Genomic DNA, 22,730 nt, shown 5'->3' with positions numbered 1-22,730 from the left:
TCAAACTCTTCACTACTTCGCCGTAAAGTCCCCTTAAGTAGCACAATGCTCCCCAAATGTGTAAAAGAATGCATTCTGACACAGTGCAAAGCACAACCTGGAGCATATTATCAGAGCTAGAAGCGGACAGTTTAGATGATTGCGGCAGAGATGGGTAGCGCGCCTAGTAGGCTATCTCTTCACACCATCAAAGGAAGAAAAGATCGCGACGTTAAGGAGCGATTAACAAAAGTCAGAAAACCAAGTTTCGCCTTAAGAAGGCTTAAAGCACTTAGATTTTAGCTTAATTCACCCATTTAAGTCATCATAAAGGGGGAGCATCGCGAAAATTTTACTGAAGGTAAAGTTAAGAGGTGGGCTTCCATCAAATGGCGTAGCCAGCAAATGGGGGAGGGGGGCACCAAGCACCTGTCCATGGATATATCGACTTGAAAGTGAAAAAAGGCAAACTATGGGTTTTCAGTTTTTGATGAAATCTTTAGAATGCATCGAAATAACGTCATCTATAACGTCATCAACGGAGCCGTTGCCGTCCTTTTAAGGTATCGGACCGGAGTTTTTTTATGATTTCGTATGAAAGCCGACACCCCCAGCCCGAGGGGCTACAATTCCGCCAAGAAAAGTAGGACAGAAAATGTAATCATGTCGTCGAAAAGCGGTTTTCTGCTGCATTGGTCCTGACAAGTTTCTGAGTCGTACGCCATTGATCCTGACAAGCAACGGCGTTTCACTGACACGTGATGTACAGAAGCGAGATATTTCACCGAGCGCATTCAACACCGGTAGGTGAAGACCCACGGCAAGGAGAAGCCGAGCGACGGTGTGCCGACACTGGTCTGCAACAGAGAGGCCAGGAGGAAGAGTTATTCAACAGTGAGTAGGACAGTTATTGTGGGGACACAATAGTGAGGATTGACGAGTTCTTCTCTTATGCCATAGCCGGAACGTCTGGAGCTCATATCAAGAAAAGACAGAACTGTAACAGTTGGGTGATGTGAAGTGAAGAGACGTACACATCTGGCATTGATTATTATATGCTGGGAGAGTGCACCAACATTCCAGGGCTGCTGGATACCAGATGGGCCGTTTGAGGTAAATAAACTGTATGCACGGGAAGACAGCTATCTGGGTCACTCGACGCCTCACAAGATGATCCCACATGGGACTGGCGTCTCTTCTCGGACGACCTCTTCTACAACAAGAGTTCGTAGACCTCATATCTCCATGAACTATCCTGTTTATGCAAATGACTTCCACATTTACATAATATATGCTTGATCATAAACACCTCTATCTAACTTATACATGTTGCAATATTGACAGTCCTATTATTTTCCACTTAGATGAATTATGGTGCTTTTGTATTAATCATGCAAATTAGGCATTTATTTGCATAATTGGTATCTGTTGATGTCATACTTGCCATAAACTACATGTTACATGCATTTGAGTCTTATAATGGAAAACACTGCAAATAGAGATTTTCCTTATTAGTTATGCAAATCAAGTCCCAATTAGCATAATTTGCACATCATTATTTACGTCTAAGCTACCTGCATACTAAATATCATAGAAATCTGTCGTTCCTTTGTTCCGTTATTCTCCTTGGAAGATTTTCACAATAACGCCCCTGCAGTTCCAGAGCAAGCTGCTAGGGGACCCAAACCTACATTACTTCTTTATTACATCACAAGCTATCAGCCACCCAAATTGAAAAATCAAGACCATAGCGCGTCCAGGTCAAGAGATACAAAAGTGGAAGTTCTGCTGCAGTACCAAGGTCACATACCAGGGGGCCCTAAATCGACCTTAAACTTTGGCTTCACAACACCTGCCCACATACCAAATATTATCGTAATCCATCAAGAGGTTCCTGAGTTATGCTGACTACAGTAGTGTGGAAACACAGACAAACAGACAGACAAACACACACACAGACACACCCAAAACTATATCTCCATTTTTCATGGAGATAATAAAAATGTCCATTCATAAAAAAATCTCTGCCTCAGGTAATACTAGTAGTACTAATAGGGAAATGGTATCAGGTTTCAGAAAAGAATTGAAAACTATGGGGCCCAAACCCACATCACTTCTTCAGTACACCACAAGCTATCTGCCACCAAAAAATCAAGACCATAGCACGTCCAGGTCAAGAGATACAAAAATGGAATTTCTGCTGTAGTACCAAGGTCACATACCAGGGGGCCTAAAATCGACCTTGAATTTCGGCTTCACAACACCTGCCCACATACCAAATATCATCGTAATCCATCAAGAGGTTCTTGAGTTATGCTGACTACAGTAGTCCGGAAACACAAACAGACAAACAGGCAGACAAACAGACATACAGACACACCCAAAACTATATCTCCATTTTTCATGGAGATAATAACGGGAAGGCCAGAGAGTCTATGAAGCAACGGCATACGATCGGATATTACAACACTTCTTCTGGCCAGGCCTTCACAAGGACGTGAAAGCCCACTGTCAATCTCGCGAAGAGTGCCAGAAGGCGGCAAAAGGCCTCGCCATTAATAGGATCCCTCTGATTCCCCTTCCCATCATAGAGGAGCCCTTCCGCCGGATCGCAATGGACGTGGTGGAACCACTGGAGAGGAGTAAGACAGGTAACAAGTACGTACTGGTAGTGTGCGACTATGCAACCAGGTACCCAGAAGCAATCCCAATGAGGAGTGTTGACGCTAAACACGTTGCGGAAGAGCTAATCAAGAAGTTCGCAAGAGTAGGCATACCGGAGGAGATTTTAACGGATCAGGGGACCGTCTTTATGTCACAGCTGCTGAAGTAGATGTACAGCTTTCTGAAGATCCGCGGAATCAGGACAAGTCCCTAACACCCACAGACCGATGAATCAGTCGAGCGCTTCAACGGGACATTGAAGAGTACGCTGGTTGCGAAAGAGGACCCAAAGGACTGGGACAAACTTTTGCCATACCTGTTGTTTGCATAGAGGGAGGTGCCCCAGTAATCTACTGGCTTCTCGCCATTTGAGCTACTATATGGGCGGAATGTGAGGGGGCCCTACAAGTTCTCCGAGAGAGTTGGGAGGTGAGTCACAAGAGTAGCGAGAATGTGATCTCGTATATCATGAAGATGAGGGGAACGAAGGCTGTCATCAATGACAGAGATAGTGGGGGAGCGGCTAACGGCAGCACAGGCAAAACAGAAGCTCTGGTATGACAAGAGGTCCCGCGCCCGCGAGTTCAGCCCCGGAGACCAAGTCCTAGTTCTCCTACCCTCGAGCAAAGTCAAGTAGGAGGCCGAGTGGCAGGGGCCTTATACTGTTGTCCGTCGCGTGGGCAGCGTCGATTATGAGCTGGAGACCCCACAAAAGCGAAAGAACCACGTGATTCTGCATGTGAACCTTCTGAAGAGATGGTACCAACCGAATCGGCCCTGCCTTGCTACGTTTTAGGACGAAGCTGGCGCAATCGAGTTTGAAGACGGCCAGGAAGTATCACATCTCCTAGCAAAGACGGAGGACAACCCTTCTGCGTGGCAGGAGGCAAATCATCGACGAGGGCCTGGACCCAGAGCAACGCCGACAGCTAGAGGAGCTGCTGCGAGAGTTCTCTGATGTGATGCAAGACAGACCCGGGCTCACCAACCTGGCGCAACATCATATTGACACGGGCGACGCCAAACCGAGTCCCACAGCCGCATCGTGACAAGGTAGGAGATAGGGGTTATCGAACCCTCAAGCAGCGAGTGGGCATCCCCAGTGGTACTGGTTCCTAAGAAAGATGGGAGCATTAGGTTCTGCGTGGATTTCCGCAGAGTAAATGCCGTCTCACGATTCGACGCCTACCCGATCCCACGCATTGTCGAGATGCTGGATAAGTCGGGGAAGGCTAAGTACATAACGAAGATTGACCTGGCAAGAGGCTATTGGCAAGTCCCACTAACCGAATAATCAAAGGAGAAGACGGCGTTCGTCACGTCATTTGGTACCATCATCCCTCGAAGTGGCTTGACCAGATGAAGGACGAGAACAAGCGTCTGACGCGTTGGGGTTTTAGCCTGCAGCCCTACAGTTTAGTGGTGACCCACCGGGCGGGAACTGCCAACCCCAATGCGAACGCGCTGTCGCGGGCTTAAGGCGATGGATTAACAACGATCAAAGTTTGGACATTCAAATGGACCGGCATGAATAGTTTGTTTTACTTTTGGGTTCTTTTATATGCACATACAATACATGTATCGCATATTCTCTTTATACTCTTGAGCATCTTGAAAGATGATAGGACTATAGTCACTAGCTGCGTGCGTATCCTCTTAGAAATCTTAGTCTAGAGACTGTTACAAGTCAGAGAGATGTCTAACTCGCCATCTTAATGCCTCTACTCTAGGGTAGTGATAATTCTCGATGATCTAGGACGTATTCTCGCTGCCAAGTTATGTAAAGTTGGTGATTGAAGTAGGAGATTCAATCAAAGAAAACGGGAGCATGTGTGACAGAGTCACTTGAAATAACTTAGAAAGGCCCGTTAGGTCTAAAGATAGCACAAAGTTAGTCAATCGGGAAGAATACCATCTAGGAGAAGGACTTATTAAACTACCAAAGAATTAAAGTCTGGCTTTGTCAATTTGTAAGTCGTACGCCATTGATCCTGACAAGCAACGCCGTTTCCCTGACACTAGTGAATTAAAGAACATCGATTGTATGTAAGATACACACTGATTGGAAGAAAACAATAAGTATCAACATTGATACGAAGATTAGTCTTATGCCTATCTGCACTAGTTTGTAATCCTGACACTGTTAAACCTACAAAGCCGCCATTTCTCACCAAGAACACCGCAACGCGGAGGAGTCGCCGTGGGAACACAAAAGAGAGGCTCTGTATGGGGGCTGACGCATGGCGATGAAAACCAACTCCTTTAGTCCATGTACCAACCTGAAAACAAAAAATATGTTAACACATTTTTACACGATAGTAACGAGTTCTTCGAGTAAGGATAGAAAAGAGAGTAACAAATAGTAGCGAGGTGCCAGAATAAAATTTCTTCAAACCTCCGCCATTATTCCCTCCACGGGTTCTAGCACCCAGATAGTGACGGTACTCCTCACTCCATTCTCGTCAAACGTCACTACACCTGTGCGTCCGGGATATGTCCCCTGCGGAAATCACAAATACTTTCATGAGGACGTATGGAGGGTCACAGCTCATCGTTATACGACATCTGCATGAGGAGCACAATTGTTAACTTCCCTGCGAGGACGTATGTAGTACTGTACATAGAGTATGACAATTATGAGATTCAACGTTACCATACTTTAACGGCTGCACTTGCCTTAAAGGTAATCAACGATTCATATAGTAGAATTCGACAAAAAAATCGACTGAATTAGAGTTCTCCGACCTCATACCCTGGCCAAATCTTTTCAACTGTTGTAATTTGTGTGTTTGTCATCTATCATGCAAATAAGGTCATCCTTTGCATACACTATATCGGTCGATCATCTTCTCCGCGAAAATGCCAGAAGTTGTCTTATATATGGCATCTTATATATGGCAGTGTTTCTTTGAGAAATCATTCTTTTTATTAATTTTCGCAAACATAAGATAAACATACAGACAAAATGGTACTGGAAGGACATGTTGGAACACAACAAAACCGAAAAATAAATCCAGAAAACAAAGAGAATAACGTATAGCGGTTACACATTTGAACATAAGGAAATAGTATGAAACAGAAGCTGTCTTGTGTTGTCCACTATGTTTTTAACATAAATGCGATTTTTCCCCATTTACCGATATGTTTGTCTATTTTATCCATCCTTTTTGCTATAATGTATTCTAATCTATGAAAGTATGATACATATGAGATGAAGTCTTGTAGATTAAGAGAATATTGACGGTTTTTGAAAATAAATTGTTTGCCTAGTAGGATAATTAAGTTGGAAGATCGACAGGGACATCGACAGTTCAAGTCACCAAAGATAACTTTAAAAAGGTTCAGATTTAGATGTTGCCCAGCATTGTTGAAGAACGGCATTGTTGAAGAACGTTGTATGGCAGTGTTGTCTTAACAAAGAAGGCTAGTGTAGAATTTTCGGATCGATCATGCAAATTAGGGCCTTTCTGTTGGCAGAGTACTTCTGGGCCCACTTTTTTTCAGATTTTTATCAATGATCTGGTGGACAATCTGCAAATTGGTGCCAATCTTTTTGCTGACGATACGTCACTTACGGAAATAGTTTTGGATACCCTTGAGTTGTCTCAGCAACTAGATTGAACCCCGATCTGAGAGAGGTGGGTGACTGGTCAGATCAGTGGTTTGGTAACTTTTAACACCCTTAAAACTGAACTAATGACATTTTCCATGAAAAAGATTAAAGCCCATCACCCACCATTAGTATTCAAAGGAGTTTAGCTGGAAGAAGTTGACTCTCACAAGCACTTGGGATTACACCTGAAACGTGACTTGTCCTGGTCATATCATGTGTCTGTATTGACTACGAAGGCAATGAAACGTATCAACCTCCTTAAGAGAATATCATATCTTGTCCCCGGGGAACATTGGAAACGTTGTAAATCACTATGATTCATCCATCAATTGAATAGGCTGATATTTTGTACGGTGCAGCCTGCTCGGCAATGACTCTGATCTACTTGAGTCTGTCCACATGTCTGCGGCACGGGTCTGTACTGGAGCCATGATCATGAGAGGCAATAAACACGAGTGTGTTTTAGCTGAGGTTGGATGGAATACTTCAGCTGGCAGAAGGCAAAAGCATACGTTGATCCAATTTTGGAAAATAATTAATGGTATTGCACCACAGTATGTACAAGACCTGATTCCACCACGTATTTGTGATTTTGTCCCATATATACAACCTTCGAGGCAACCATAACTTCACATCCATTGTTTATAAAACTGAAAAGTGAAGAAAATTGTTCTTACCCTTAACTTTTTACTTGTGGAATGGACTGCCCTCTAATGCCCAAGCCTCTCCCACAATCAACATTTTTAAAAAGGAATTGTACTCACTATTCAATAGCCTGACAAAACACTCCCATTTCTCTCATGGCCAAAGACACTCCGCTATTCATCACACAAGGCTCCGTCTAACCTTCAGTCAGTTAAACCACCATCTATTTCAACACTTGAGGTGTAGGTGGCTCTAGGTATGGGTCTGTACCTCGGGCTTGCACACGGAACCTTGGTTTTATACCTTGGGCTTGCACATCGTACCCTGGTCTGCACCTTTGGCTGCCTGTCTGCTGCACCCGACCGGCCATCAGCACGGTGGACAGGCACCACTGTACCTCACCTATCCCCTAAATCTCACGTGCTGGCTCCCAGCGCCACACCCCGGTACACCGCTTCAGCAGGCGGGCAAAACCACGTGAGGGGCAAGTCCCAACTATGGGTTAGATAGCTGCATCCCTGCTTATTCCCAGTCGTCCTGACTTCGTCTTGCCACTGGATCCGGATGAGCCGGGACGAGAGGGTGAGGCTGACTGAGTGCGCGACCATTCCTCACCTAAATCAACATCAGCAGCGCAAGTCTCGACTTCAAATGTGCTGTGGCGATGGGGGAGCGGCGAAGCAACAAGTGCGGATTACACTCAAGCCTGCACACAGCTGCAAGCCTGCACACAGGCGACTTGGGCTATTGGTCGTCTTCCCACTGACCTGAGGCAGAAGTGGAACCCGGCAGCAGCCCAGGTGACCGAGCAGCCCTCTTCAGGACAGCTCTGCTCGCCTCCGTAGCATAAGGACGGGACTAGAAATGGACGTGCACTCACTCAAAAGCTCACGGACATCTTCCAGTCCATGTGGCAGAAAGGTGCCATCCCCCAAGACTTCAAGGACGCATCCATCATTCACCTATAGGAAAGGGAACCGCCAGTCATGTGACAGTCACAGAGGCATCTCACTCCTGTCTATAGCTGGTAAGATTCTAGCAAGAATTCTTCTTAATCGACTCATCAGGCATCTTGAACAAGGACATCTCCCTGAGAGCCAGTGTGGCTTCCGAGCCGGAAGAGGTGCGGCTGACATGGTCTTCGCAGCAAGACAATTACAAGAAAATGTTAAGAACAACACAGGGACCTCTATGTCACCTTTATCGACCTCACGAAGGCATTCGATACGGTGAGTAGAGACGGCCTATGGAGGATTATGGCCAAGTTCGGGTGTCCAGAACACTTCATCTCCATGATACGTCAGTTCCATGAGGGCATGACAGCCCATGTCCAGGACGACGGAGAAACATCCGCAGCCTTCCCAGTAACTAACGGAGTTAAAGAAGGGTGTGTCCTCTTCAGCATCATCTTCACAGCCATGCTCACCGACGCCTTCCAGGACAGTGAGGAAGGAATAGGCACCAAGTACAGGACTGATGGGAAGCTCCTCAACCAACGTCGACTGCTTGCCTTAACAAAGGTGAAGCGGACAGTCATCAGAGACTTCCTCTTTGCAGATGACTGCGCCCTCAACGCTGCGAGTGAGCAGGAAATGCAGTCTTCAACGGACAGGTTCTCTGGGTCCTGCGACAACTTCGGCCTCATAATCAGCACTGAGAAGACTGAAGTCATGTTCCAACCACGTCCTGGTAAGACACACAAGCAGCCCAGCATTACAGTTCATGGCCAAGTCCTAAAACCAGTAGACAAGTTCGCTTATCTGGGCAGCACTATGTCACGACACTCAAACATAGACGAGGAAGTGAACTGCCGAATTGCTAAGGCTAGCAGTGCCTTTGGGAGACTCCGGTGTACTGTCTGGGAGCGGAGGGGCATCAGTCTCAGCACTAAGCCCGACAGCTGCACCACTTCCATACAACTTGTCTACGCAGACTGATGACAATCCGTTGGCAGGATCACATCCCTGACACAGAGGTACTTACCCGTGCGAACATGCTCAGCGTACACACCCTCTTGGAGAAGGCCCGAGCTAGATGGGGAGGGACGTATGCATGACAAACGCATACCCAAAATCCTACTGTACGGGGAACTTGCAGAGGGTAAAAGACCTTCTGGACGTCCCAAACTCCGATACAAGGACAACTTAAAGGCAACGCTGAAGAGCTCAGTATTCCAGTGGAAAGCTGGGAAAACACCGCATCCGACCGACTGCAGTGGCGCGGAGTTGTTCATCAGGGTGACCGTCTCGCTGAGACCCTGGCTGCCAGCAAGCAGGAGGCGCGGAAGGCGAGGGAAGAAAACCCTGCACAGCCACAACCCAACCTACAGCAGCACCTGCGGCCGGTGTTTCCGAGCAAGAATTGGCCTGATCAGTCACTCCCGCACCCACAAGGATGATTGAAATGAAGTCGAGGTCTTCATCGACAACGATGGACGAACATCATTTCAACACTGTTGTATATTGTATTGATCAACCTACATGTAAATGCGGTTATTATAGTGAAAAGCTGAACACTCCCCTATAGTAGAGACTGGAATTCCAATCTGTACTAGTAGAATTCCAGATTCTTCTACTGGATTACAATGTCTGCTGCGACATATACATATGCCCTTATGTTATATTGTTCGTCATTATGTATCGCCCATACTACAGGTATGGGTGATGCATGTTGTTTTTGGTCATGTTTCTTTCTCCTCCTTCATCTCCTCCTGTCAAATCTTCAAAGCGATTCATCTCGGATGTCCATGGGCCAAATGGTATGAAATATGGTATACAGGTAGAGTTAGCACAAACCCCTAGGTTAGATGCCTTTAAAATGGGTTTATTGAGGATTTTGGGCCAGTTTCAGACCAAAAACGTACATTAGGGCCTCCTGTGCTATGGAATTACATCCAAATGACCTGAAATTTGCTATGGGGGTACATTGACCAAATATTCAAAGAACTCCATTCATACTTTTGGCATGGTATCAGGACAACTCGGCACCAAGACAACTCGGCACCAAGACAAGTCGGCACCAGGACAACTCGTCACCAGGACAACTCAGCACCAGGCAGGACAAGTCGGCACCAGGACAACTCGTCACCAGGACAACTCGGCACCAGGCCAACTCGGCACCAGGCAGGACAACTCGGCACCAGGACAACTCGGCACCTTAATCTTTTGTATACATTTTGTGTAGGTATACTATGCAAAGTAACGATTAATCGAAAATCTATGTAAATGCACAAATACATATATTTGAAATAACGTTATATTGTTGGTTTTTTTCGCGCTTCTTTTCTTTGTCCTACCATACTTCAAACTTAATTTTAGGGCCAAATCAAATTCTCAAATTGAATGATTCTGAAGTGGTGTGTACCATAAGCGTAAATGAATTTAACATTTTGAACCAATCAGCAATGTATGCCAAAAGTGTTCACAGATTTCTGTGGGTATATGTCCTTGGCATCCTTGTGCCAAATTTGAAGCCATTTGCTGTATTTCCAGGGCACAGAAGACATAGATATACACTTTTTGGTCTAAAATGAAGAAAAAAACTAAAACTAATAATTCTAAAGGTGCCGGTGTATATAATTACATAATATGTCAAATTGTTCGACATTGATACAGTCACATAATGTGTAAAAAAGATTAAGGTGCCGAGTTGTCCTGGTGCCGAGTTGTCCTGCCTGGTGCCGAGTTGTCCTGCCTGGTGCCGAGTTGTCCTGGTGCCGAGTTGTAATGTTGCCGAGTTGTCCTGGTGCCGAGTTGTCCTGGTGCCGAGTTGTCTTGGTGCCGAGTTGTCCGACATTCTTTTGGCATACATCACTTCAAAATACGATTTTGGGGGTATTTAGGGGAGATGATTGGCTATTTTCCTCATATGACCATATATCGTGTTGCCATATATGGTCACATCTTTGTTCCCATATGGCCAGGTGAACTGATTCGGTCAACCAATGAGAGAGCGCCTTTTAACATGTCTATAGATTTATTAAACTCGACCTGATTGGTTGGAATAGTCAATTCAATTAGGAGCACTTATCTGCCAGGTGCAGACAGGCACAACTTCACTGCCCCCCGTCCTTGTGTTATTAATGCTGTGTCCTACTTAAGTAATGTGAAATTGAGAAGGTTCAAAATCTACGCCTTCATTAACAAAACTTTTCTGGTGGTGTTTTTCGCTATATATATATATATATATATATATATATATATATATATATATATATATATATATATACACACACACACACACACACACAGAGGGATATAGAGCAATACACTTGTAGCGAAAAACACCACCAGAAACGTTTTGTTAATGGAGGCGTAGATTTTGCTATACATATAGCAATAACTTGTTTTCACTTACACCAATAGTACGCAAAGGCTCATATCCATACAAATGGTTGTGTATCCTTTCTTTAGCCACATTTTTAATGATGGTATGTGTGTGTGTTACAGTACACGTCACGAAATACACATAAAAAATGTCCGGTAAGTTAAGCAGAAATTTGTGAAACTTTGCAAAACCTGAGTTGGTTTCAAAGAACTGTTCGCTGCGTAATGCAAAATTGCACGGACTCTCGGATTGCGGAGCAAGATTCTAGTTGTTTACATTCTGAAATTTGCATGATTCTTCTTCTTCTTCTCTGGGGTTAGGCAGCCAACATCAACTTATTGATGAATCTGCTGCGCTTGACGGGTAGTGCTTGTGCTGGGAATGGTTTTCTGTTGTCTGTACCGATTGTGAAGGGGAGGAGGTGTCTGGTGACTAGCTGGGTCTGGTGGAGGTGGGTCACCCTGTCCCTGAAAGACGCCAGGGAGGGGGCAGCCACCATCTCTGCAGGCAAAGAGTTCCACTCAGCAACTGTCCGTGGGAAAAATCAGAACTGTCAGTACTCCGTTCTGTAGAAGGGGATGTCGTAGGACAAGGGATGTAGACGTCTTGTCTGGCGTTTTTGTCGGCTGACCGAAGGTAGGTACTGTGAGTTGACGGTGGCGAGGCCGTGATGCACCTTTAGTTGTAGAAGGTTGTGAGTCTGGCTCTCTTCCTTCTTGTTTGTAGTGATTCCCATTTGAGGTCTTACAACATGTCTCCTACGCTTGACGACTGACGGTAGCGGCAGCAAACCCGCCTGGCGGCCCTACGCTGGACTTTCTCTACAGCACAAATGTCTTTGGCGGTATACGGGTCCCACACCGTACTCGCGTACTCAAGGGTCGATCTCACTAAGGCATTGTAGGCTGCTTCCTTAATGGCTTTGCTGTTGATCCTGATATTTCGACGGATGAAGCCAAGAGATCTGTTGGCTCTGTTGGAGATGCTCTCAATGTGGGGGCCCCACTTCAGGTCTTTGGTGAGTGTTACACCTAGGTACTTCATTTGGGATTCTTTCTGAAGTTTATGTCCGTGCAGTTGGTAGTCCCATTCCCGCTTTTTTCTTCCGCGGGTGATGTGTACTATTGAACACTTCTGGGGGTGAAAGTCATCTTCCATCGCTGCTCCCAGTCAGCTAGTTTGTCGAGATCTTCCTGGAGGTGAACTTGGTCACGCTCCACTTTGATGACTTTGTGACATGAGGTGTCGTCTGCGAACATCCTTGTTGTTGAGGACAGTCCTGATGGTAAGTCATTAATGTATAGAAGGAACAAGGAGGGGCCCAGGACAGAGCCTTGTGGGATTCCTGACTCCACAGGGACGTATTCTGACCTAGTACCATTGACGATCACTACTTGCTTCCTGTTTGATAGGAATTCCTGGACCCAGACATTAACCTTGCCATCAATACCATAGAACCTCAGTTTGTGCACAAGTAGGCTGTGACTCACTTTTTCAAACGCCTTAGAGAAGTCAAGGACAAGCATGTCTTCCTGGTGGCCGTTTTCAAGTGTCGTAGAGACCTCGTCAACCAGACCCAGAAGCTGGGTCTCGCATGATCGGCCTTCCCGGAAACCATGTTGTTGTGGGCACGGGATCTGATGCTGCTCACAGTAGGCCATCATCTCACTTACAATGATGTGTTCTAGAAGTTTACACGGGATGCTTTTAAGAGAAATGGGACTATAGTTTTCTACTTTGTACCGTTCCCTTATTTGAAGACAGGGCAGACATGGGCACACTTCCACTCATCAGGTACAACCCCATTGTCGAGGGAAGATTGGTACAAGAACGCAAACAGTGGGGCTATTGCTACGGCTACCTCTCTGAGGACTCGGGGGCCGATCTGGTATGGTCCGCTAGCCTTTCTGGGGTCTAGATTGCGGAGGAGCTTCTCGACGCCAGTCGATGAGATGGTAATGTTTTCTAGGAGGGGTTGCTCCGGATTTCTCAGAGGCATCTGAGTCCTGAGCTTGAATTCTTCTTCAGTAAAGACTTCTCCAGTGCTGAAGGCCGACTGGAATTGACGATTTAGAATCTCGGCCCTCTCTTTGTCGTCTGTGCTTCTTTAAGTGGTGAGATACCTGTGTTTTCATTTCTCTTTGACTTGATGGAAGACCAAAACTTTTTGGTTGGTTTAGGCTGATCTGAGCAGTCCTCAGTGATCAAGCCTTGAACATGTGCCCAATACTGCCGTCTCAACTGCTGTTGGACTTGACGTTTAAGTGCCTTAAAGGCTTGGAACAGGTCTGATCTTCCAGTTTTCTTGTACTTATTGTGGATTCTGTCACGCCTTCTTATGAGCTTCAGGGTTTTGTAGCTTATCCATGTTGGACTCCTCCTAGCAGAAATCTTCTTGTGAGGGATGAACTTCTGAACTATTTCCTGTAGACCTGTCTTCAGGTCTGCCCACACAGCTTCAACGTCCGGTTTATCTGTATGGGTAGACAGGATTGAGTTTGTCATTTCTTGTGTTGCCTTCCGTAGGCCTTCCCAGTCAGCCTTTTTGAAACACGGGACGTGACGTTCTTTCTGATGAACTCGGGCATTTGTTCTTTGAAGTTCAGCATAGGGGATGTCATGGTTGGACAAGCCAGGTACAATCTCAACACGAGGAAACAGATAAGTGTGGTTTGTCACTATGATGTCCAATGTGTTAACTCCCCTTGTGGGCTTTTCTACAATCTGTTCCATTCCCAAGTCACTGATGATATCCATTAGCCTGGTCCCAGTCTCTAGGGTCGGCTTAGTGGTGTTTTACCGGGCCAGTCAGTTTCTGATGGCCTTTCTACCTCTGGCTGCCATCCTACTTCCGCTATACCCTACTTCCGCTGCCATCCTACTTTGCCGCCACCCTAGGTGGCGAGCTAATTAATCCAAGGCCGTAAACAACACCCCGAGCGGGCTAAGCTGTCTGGGCGGGTGAGGGTCACTCACAGTGCCGTAGAGATATCGAGGAGCCACCGAGGGTATGGATTCCAGGCTAATATCCATGGACTGTCGATGGATATTGGGGTAAGAAGCACCTTGCTTCAATGTTCTCTCCTTCCAGTCCCAGTCAGGCAGGTTGAAGTCGCCTCCGAGGACGACCGTGAATGGCGTTACTGGATTGGCATGCTAGTCTTGCTGACTCTGCCATTTCTTTCATACTGTCCTCAAGTCCTACATGGGGCCGGTAGTAACTGCCAATCAGTAAGTCCCTTTTACCCCTAAGCTTGACCTTGGCCCACACAATCTCACAGTTCCTGTCAAGGCTGGTCTCCATCGTAGCCTCCAGGAGGTCTGACACGGCTACGAGGACTCCTCCACCGTGCTTGTTCCTGTCTTTTCTGTGAGTTTTTGAGTAGCCAGGGGGGGGGATTTCGGTAGAACTAATTCCCGGGGTTTCCAGCCAGGTTTCTGTTCCGAGAATTATGTCTGGTCTAAGGCTTTGAATGGCTAGTTCAGGCACTTTTCCACGAACAGATTGGAAATTTACGTTTAATATACGTAGTGGACGGTTTGTGTTCTTATCTTGTTGCCTTTTTCGAGTTGGAGTAGAGCTGTGTATCGGGTGGAAGCATCAAAGGAGGCATTTTTCACTGCTTGTACTTGTACAAGCCTCATGGTTAAAGGATTCGCCCTCAACCCCATGCAGATCGAAGGCCACCGTGTTGTAATTCGGTGCATGACAGAACTCGCAGAACCATTTGACGTCCGAGACACCGAGTTTGTGTTCCAATGTTCTGACACGATGCATGGAACCATCCTCGATGGCGCTGGAAGGGTCCATTCTTGTATGAGGGGAATATTCTAAAAATTCAATGTTGGGTTTGGTTGATTATCAAAAAGGTCCAGGTTTTTTGGTGGAGGTGTTTTTTTAATGGTCCTGTATGAATATGGGTGTCTGGAAGAGCCCATCCATGCATAGGGTCTGAAATTGGGAGAGATCCATGTCTGACTGGTCTTCAATTCAATTCTTTATTCAAATACCAACATTGCAGACATACAACAAACGTTAGCCTGGATGGCGTTAATATTTACAATGGTCATTACATGGTCTTGCTTTATGATAGTTATTAAACGTTATTTTGGAATACTCCATTTCTGCATTCGAACAGTCTCTTTTTGCATGAGGAGGGAAATGTCTAGTTATTTGTTGTCCTTTCACTATTATTTGCAATTAATGGCTTGTCAAGAATGTGCAGTAAACTTATTATTCAATGTAGCCCTACCTGGCGAATAGAGTTGAGCAGAGTTCCATCCCAACACATGGTGGTCCTTTTTACTGAGGCCCCAGCACTTAAGACCTTGAAATGGAGAACGATGACAATTTCAAACTGACATCAGCAGCATGAGAATAGGAGAAGCAGATTCAGTTGATAACGTTAACTTGAGTTCCATTACTTCATACCTTAGCCAAAGGATGGTAAGGTACTGACGTATTACAAATGTTTCTCAGTGATTATGCAAATAAAGTCCTCATTTGATTAACTTGCATCATAACTTGTAACTTGCAAGGTGTGGAAGTCTTAACTAAACAAAGAAGGCTCTTTTAGCAGACCATAATAAATTATGCAAATGAGTTGCTGGTTTCCATTATTTAGTTTTAGTACTTATGGTGTTCAAGTTTATTTACTTCCAACTGCTGCAAGTTTGAGAACTTTTCTCATTTATTTTGCAAACCTTTCCGTACACAATAGCTATCTACCACATGCAACCGGATGCCTGAAATTTGGTAAAGGGGTGCATTTGAGATGTGCTCGAGCTCACAGGACATTATTGACACGTTTGGCATACTCCACTTTTTCAGGGCATTCTTAGACCAAAATGTGTATTCTGGAAGAGTCCAATCTTCATGGAGGAGCTTTTTTTCAATTTTTTTACAGGTAGGCCCTAGCAGCAGGTGAATATTGCCCGAGTGTGTCAACTGATAGCTGCCACATGTTAGGCTTAGGCAGTCCTATATTGCAATACAGCGGATTCATATACTTTCCTCATTAATTATGACCACTCTCTGGCAACTAGCGATGGGGCGTTGTGCATCCGAGTGCGTGAAAAAGCGTGTTATGTTAAGGCCCCTCCCGTTGCATACAAAATGGTATGAAATTCGCATCATTTAACACTAAATTATAAATGTAATATGGTTGAGCAATCTAAGCTTTGTTCCAACACAAAGTAAGCACCCAACGTGAATTTTCAGTCGATCACAGTTTTCCCTGATTGACTATGCAAATTATGTCTACATTAACATCATTGCGGTCTAATTAAGTTCAACTAAGCTACCCACAATCCAAAAACCATGGCAATCCGTTAATACCATCTGCATCAGGCCAATTCGAACTTAATGACAGAACCGCGCCTGCCTTCCCAGCAAAGCTGCTAGGATGCCCAAACCTGTCACTACTTTGTCAGCCACAGATCTATCTACGAGGGTATCATAATCGTTTCATTACCTTCGCCGAGAAGGTTATATGCCTTGGAATCTGGCACAAATATATTGGAATATATCACCTTGAGAAGGAAATGTCTCAGTTTGTTGTTCAGATTTTCACCTCCGATAAACAGCATAAACAGAAGTTTAAGGGAGGTTTGATTAGCAGTTTTTGTGGAGTCACATGCATATCTCTATAAGCCACATACTTCACATATTCATTTCTGACCGTCTGAAGCTGGTTTTCTTTTTTCGTTGCTGGGGTGGAGTGAGGTATGAATTGGATTCAGGATCCTGAATATGCACTGTGTTGATGAATGGTTTCTGTTGACTACTTTCCCATAAAGTAAGAGACATAAAACAGTTCTAAATCGTTAAACACGTAGTATCTGTGGCAACTTTCGTTTATCTTAATTAATGAGAAAGTAGTCTACCAAAGTCTGTAGTCAACACATATCGTATTCTGCTATGAATTCAACTGGCTCTAATATCATACCTGACTCTATCTAAAGAGGAACTGTAAGGAGCCCAGAAAAGTATTTTGGGATGTAAGTTGTACAGAAATATATCATCATACAAGTGTAATTCAAACTTCTCAAAGTAATCCAAAATGGCCCATGTCTGATTATCTTCGCCGAGATGATTATGTTTTCGGTTACTCCAGCTGTTGGGTGGGTCTGTACGTATGTCATGAGCATAACTTGAGAAAACTTTGATGGATCTTCATGATTTTCGGTAGGTGTGTAGCTGTTGTGCAAAGGAAGGTTAAGTTCGAAAATGGTTAACCTGGCTTTTCCAACAGTACTGCAGTGGACTTTGCATTTTTGTGTGTTTGTGTGTAGGCAACAAAAGGGACGGAAACGTTAATGGATCTTATTGATTGTTAGTAGGTGAGTAGCGGTTGGCTGGTACAATTTTGCCTACAATCTGTTAATGGAATGCCAGTGTATTTGTGCAACATACTACTGGTCCACGCTCTTGGGAGATGAGAGATTCATTCGGCTGGCTACTGTTGGCACAAATACAAAGTACTAGCTCTCCAAGTCCAAGCTCCATTACGATTTTGCAATACGGGCTATGATGATGCCATGTGGAGTGTTATTCCTGCTGCCATCAAGCATACAGTCACGACTGTTGGGAGCTGTGTTACTACCTGTGGAAAGCTTTATAACTAGAATAAAGCAAGCTGTCCACACACCTGACGTAATCCTGCTGCTGTCGCCATAATGGCGTCATGGACCAGGTCGTCTTCCAAATCACCACTGGATTTTGTCGTCTGTTGGCGCAGACGCAGTACAGTGAAGCGCACGTTGGTGTTTACAAACCTGTCCAGTATCTGTAGATTTCTACCCTATAGAGACACAAGAAAATATCAGCAACGTCATCAACGACACGATCAGCCCAAATTCTTGAAGATTGTGTTCCAACCTCCTCCTATGATATTAAAGATCGTGTATGTTGCAGTCGTAAAGCCAGTTGATAAGTTCTCTTTGGGAACACATCCCAGCAGTTTGTATATTGGGTACATATGTCGGAAAAATACCGAAACCAATGATTAGCCCCACTCCATTATTAATTACACTATATCAAAAACGTATGCTAGCCCTTATTGTATTGTATTAGTAATTAGGATGTTAAGTATTATTCTATACTTCTATTTTGTATCATGTTTAAGAATGTTTGCCATTGTTTACCATGTACAATAAAGTTTAGTTACTCTGTCCTTCTGTATTAACAAAAGTGAACATTTCCCTTCTGGTTTCGCAGTTCACCATTATTTTCCTGCAAATGTTGTCACCATTCACTTCTTGATTAATGATACACAGAAAAATCACACCGTTACTTTGTTTCAAGCTTGCGAAAGCATTGTTCTTTCCATTCCCTCTTAATCAATTAGCTATTTACTACCTTTCTGAAGTAGGTTTCTTGTAGGAATATTATGTCTGCTTTTTGATGTCAGTTTTTCAAATCATGAGTTTTTAAACGTTACCACATGCCAAGCTGACCCTCTTCTTTGCGTCTTTCACTGACACGATGTACATGCAACATTACTAAAATCTGTAAAAAACAGAGGGGCGATGTTTATTCTTCAAAAAGAGGCAACTCTCATGACACACTCTCTGCTAGTGCGTATGTGTCCGGTGCTATCATTCTTAAAGGGAGTCCACAATCCGACATGCTACAAGTTTACTAGTATGCGATGCAAGTTCCAACGATATAACACCATGTAACTTAGGCGAACTCCCACGGACTCACAGCACATGAACCTGGAAATGTAGTGAACTTTCGCGCTACTCGCGATTTTCAGGTAATGTTCAATATGACATCGAATGCACCATTTACAATCTTTTTTGTTGCTGTGGACCTGAGGGGTCGTTTTCTTTTTGCGTTGACTTTGGTACTACATTAGGACTTCCTGGTATCGTAACTTTGATGCTGGACGTGCTGTGGGTTTCTTTTATATTTCTCCCCCCTCCTAGTCTGAGTAGCATGGTCCTTGTAGCCACCCAATGGCTATATGTAGCATTAGGTTGATAGTCATCTAGCTGTTGTCTTGTGATCTTGGACAAACATCTGTGTTGCGTTGGGACAATTATAAAGCAGTTTCCTGTTTTCAGTTGTTTTTATAATGAAGGAAGTTTACATGATGATTCATATAGTCAGATTCTAATTATGCAAATCATGATGCAATCTGCAGGATTAATCATAAAATCTTATAATTCCAGTGTTCTCCGTCTACACTACTTAAAATATGTAACATATGTAACTAAGAGCAAGTGCAAAATACATCTATAAGATCCTCATTTGCATAATTGACCAAAATGCAATAATTCCAAAGCGGTAAATGATGGGAACTACATACTTGTACATGTGAACGTCACCATGCATGAATTATGCTAATGTACATTACATTTGCATATAATCTAAAAAGTTGCTACGTTGGTATTTAGACTATTAGTCTCTGCACGGAGGAGGCATTGTGAAACAGACAGTCACAGCTACTTACTACTTCTGGGTTTGTGATTATCCAATGCGATTGGCCGCTGAGGAGAAGCATATCAGAAGCCTGGAATGATAGAAAGCAGCGTAGAATGTATTCGTGAAATATCAACAACTACCATTCCGATAACTGTTATATGATGTAGTTCACTCCGTCTGATAAGACTTCATTGACTCGAATTCATGGATGGCATCCGTTTGCGCATCAACTTTCGCCAGTTTCCAACAACAGCAAATAGAATTATGCCCCTTCGAAAATAGATAGAAAGATTTACTTCTGCATCTATCATGTGCTGTAAAGATATGTTTTAGCCTGTCTGATATAAACCTACCGCAAAGAGTTACGAACCTTTATTTATCAATTGTATTGATTAAATTACACTGGAAAGCGTATTCATATCTCTTTTGTGATTCCTGATCATTTAAAACTCAAGAATTATAACATTGATACACAACGTGCATGGCGTACGTTGTTTCTATCGTGGTAATCATAACTGCGGAATAGACACATGAATGGAATATCTTGCCATAAAAACCTCACGCATCCAATGATTCTTGACTTTTACTTTATTTCTAATCTAGCTCTGAGGTCCACTCTGCCCAACATTTAACCATTTGTAATTGGAGGATGACTTTGTACTAACAAAATATCATAAAACTCAACATATACAGCCTCTTGAGTCATCGGCACCAACAACAAAACGCCTTGACGGAAGTAACTACCAAAATGTTAGATTTATCTAATGTGTCAAATAGAAGTAAAAAAAAGTGATATACCAGTTCCAGCACTGCCTCAGTAACACCCAGCTGGCAATGCAGTATGAAAGTCCTAATGTGATATTTGTGCACTTTCCTCATGACATCCCTAGATTGTTCGATGTCCAATGTCAGGTCAGTCTTGGTAATGACATTTGCCATTAATATCAACCAACCCCTCAGCGACACGGCATCCGAGAAGCTCTCTAGAGATCGGAGACCTGGAAGGGAAGTACGACAAAACAATTTTGTTTTCCTGGGTAGTACGGTATGCCCTCTCAAACCCCCTCAATACCGTTTCAAGACTCGACAGGAGGAACATTCATGTGCAACTGATGTTATGTTCTTTTATGGAAGGCAGTGTCTCTTTCGGCTTGTTGCAAAACAGAGTTTTCTCTCTGTTCCAGAGCGTCTGTAAATAGCCCTACTCAAAATTACCAACATTAAAGGGCATAAGACACCAATGACATCAACATTAAGAATTTCCGGAAATTACATAAAACATAATACTATTTAAACAATAGTATTATGTTTTATGTAATTTCCGGAAATAACAATTACAATAACATAGAAAGTTTCACAACATATTCACACTTCGGATGTTATTGAACATCGAACCATGAAAACATCATACATCCAGCTTTTCATTCTTCCCACCAGGTAATTACATTAATCAGTGACTTGCCCACTGATGACGTAACAACGAAATTTCGTGAGAAACGCTCACCTCTTGAATCATCATACAGTACCATTGCAGACCGCCAGGAGTATTCGGTCATGAGGTCCAGGATCACGTGATGCAATACAGCATACTGTGGAGCAATATACAGGTCTGTCGCTAGGGGCCACGGCGGCGCTGGAGTGACACGGAAGCGTGGAACGAGTTTTGTGCGGTTTTGTGAAGAGCTTTCAGGGATGTCGGTGTTGAATGGAACCATCAGCACAGCACAAGCACCATCATCAATTAACCGATGTTCTGCATGGCACAGGAACGAAAATATGTGACTCCGTCTACTACTAAGGCCTAGGAACAAAATGTTGTGTTTCCGGTTACCTCACCGACCCCAGCAAAAAGAGATTTTTGAGCTGACATCTGAGTGATGAAAATTCCTAATACACATTCATAATTCAAGTATTCATGCAAATTTTCCTACAAAATTTCTATATTTTACACTCTTTTAACAGATTAAAGTTGATGTGGGGATGTGTAGTAAACTGGGTAATAGGGATGGGTACCGGTGTACAGAAAATTCAGGTCCAGGTCCGGTGTTCTGAAATTTTCTGTCCGGCTGAAAGAATCGGCCTAAAATTATGAAGGCCCACACGTTTAATAAAGATGTCTGTGACGCCGTACTGTACACGTAGCGTAAGATAATGTCTTATGAAACTTGTTCTTTTACTATAACAAGATCGAGGTAAACTTATACATGCAATCAACGTGGTTTTTCATAACTTAGACGGTTCCATTTAGAAGATTTCAGAACGCCCGAAAGAATCAATCCACCCTTCTGAAAATCGCAATATTGACCTATACTGTCATTCAAAACTTGTTCTTTTACTATATGATGGCCAAGGTAAACTCGTCGCATATCATGAACGTGGTTTTTAGTAACTTTGACAATTCTATTTAGAAGATTTCAGAACGCCTGAAAGAATCGGTCCGCCCTTCTGAAAATCGCAATATTGACCTATAATGTCTTACCAAGCTTGTTCTTTTACTATATAATGGCCGAGGTAAATTCGTCACATACCATCAACGTTGTTTTTCATAACTTAGACAGCTCCATCCGTAAAAGATTGTAGGCGGACCGATTCTTTCAGGCGGACCAAATCTTTCAAAACGCCTGAAATAATCGGTCCGCCTGTCTAAAAATCGCGATATTAACCGACAATGTCTAATGGAACCTGTTCTTTTGCTTTATCATGACCGAGGTAAACTTGTCTCATGCCATTAACATTGTTTTTCATAATTTAGACAACTGCATCAAAAAGATTGTAGGGGGAACGATTCTTTCAGGCGGACTAAAAATTTCAGAAAGCCTGAAAGAATCGGTCCGCCGCTTCAATCTTTCAGATGGACTTGTCTAAGTTAGGAATAACAACGTTGATTGCATGACACAAGTTTACCTTGGCCATGTTATAGCAAAAGAACAAGTTTGATAAAATGTTATAGCGATTTTCAGAAGGGTGGACTGATTATTACAAACCATGAGAAAGCCTAGTAATACTAATCTTTCCTTTTAAAGTTAGTTCGGTCAAGCGAACTGTGTCTTGTATTATGGCAATGCCTGGTTT

General features: G+C 43.7%; 1 protein-coding gene across 2 annotated transcripts in view; it reads right to left on the bottom strand.

The window, feature by feature from the left end:
- The window catches only part of LOC136423756 (glutamate receptor ionotropic, kainate 2-like), a 90,199-nt gene that overhangs the window by 34,960 nt on the left and 32,509 nt on the right, over window positions 1-22,730 (bottom strand). For both annotated transcript variants that reach the window (XM_066412036.1, XM_066412035.1), the window contains exons 3-9: window positions 21,163-21,411; window positions 20,457-20,656; window positions 19,687-19,746; window positions 17,878-18,030; window positions 15,481-15,555; window positions 5,039-5,143; window positions 4,815-4,922 (exon numbers count right to left, since the gene is read on the bottom strand). In XM_066412036.1, coding sequence (XP_066268133.1) covers window positions 4,815-4,922; window positions 5,039-5,143; window positions 15,481-15,555; window positions 17,878-18,030; window positions 19,687-19,746; window positions 20,457-20,656; window positions 21,163-21,411 — 950 coding nt within the window. The remainder of the gene's footprint in view (window positions 1-4,814; window positions 4,923-5,038; window positions 5,144-15,480; window positions 15,556-17,877; window positions 18,031-19,686; window positions 19,747-20,456; window positions 20,657-21,162; window positions 21,412-22,730) is intronic.

Source organism: Branchiostoma lanceolatum, chromosome 18 (genome assembly GCF_035083965.1).
Source record: "Branchiostoma lanceolatum isolate klBraLanc5 chromosome 18, klBraLanc5.hap2, whole genome shotgun sequence".
Taxonomy (NCBI): Eukaryota; Metazoa; Chordata; class Leptocardii; order Amphioxiformes; family Branchiostomatidae; genus Branchiostoma; species Branchiostoma lanceolatum.
Note: the sequence above shows the minus strand (reverse complement) of the source record. Positions and strands in the feature narration are given on the sequence as shown.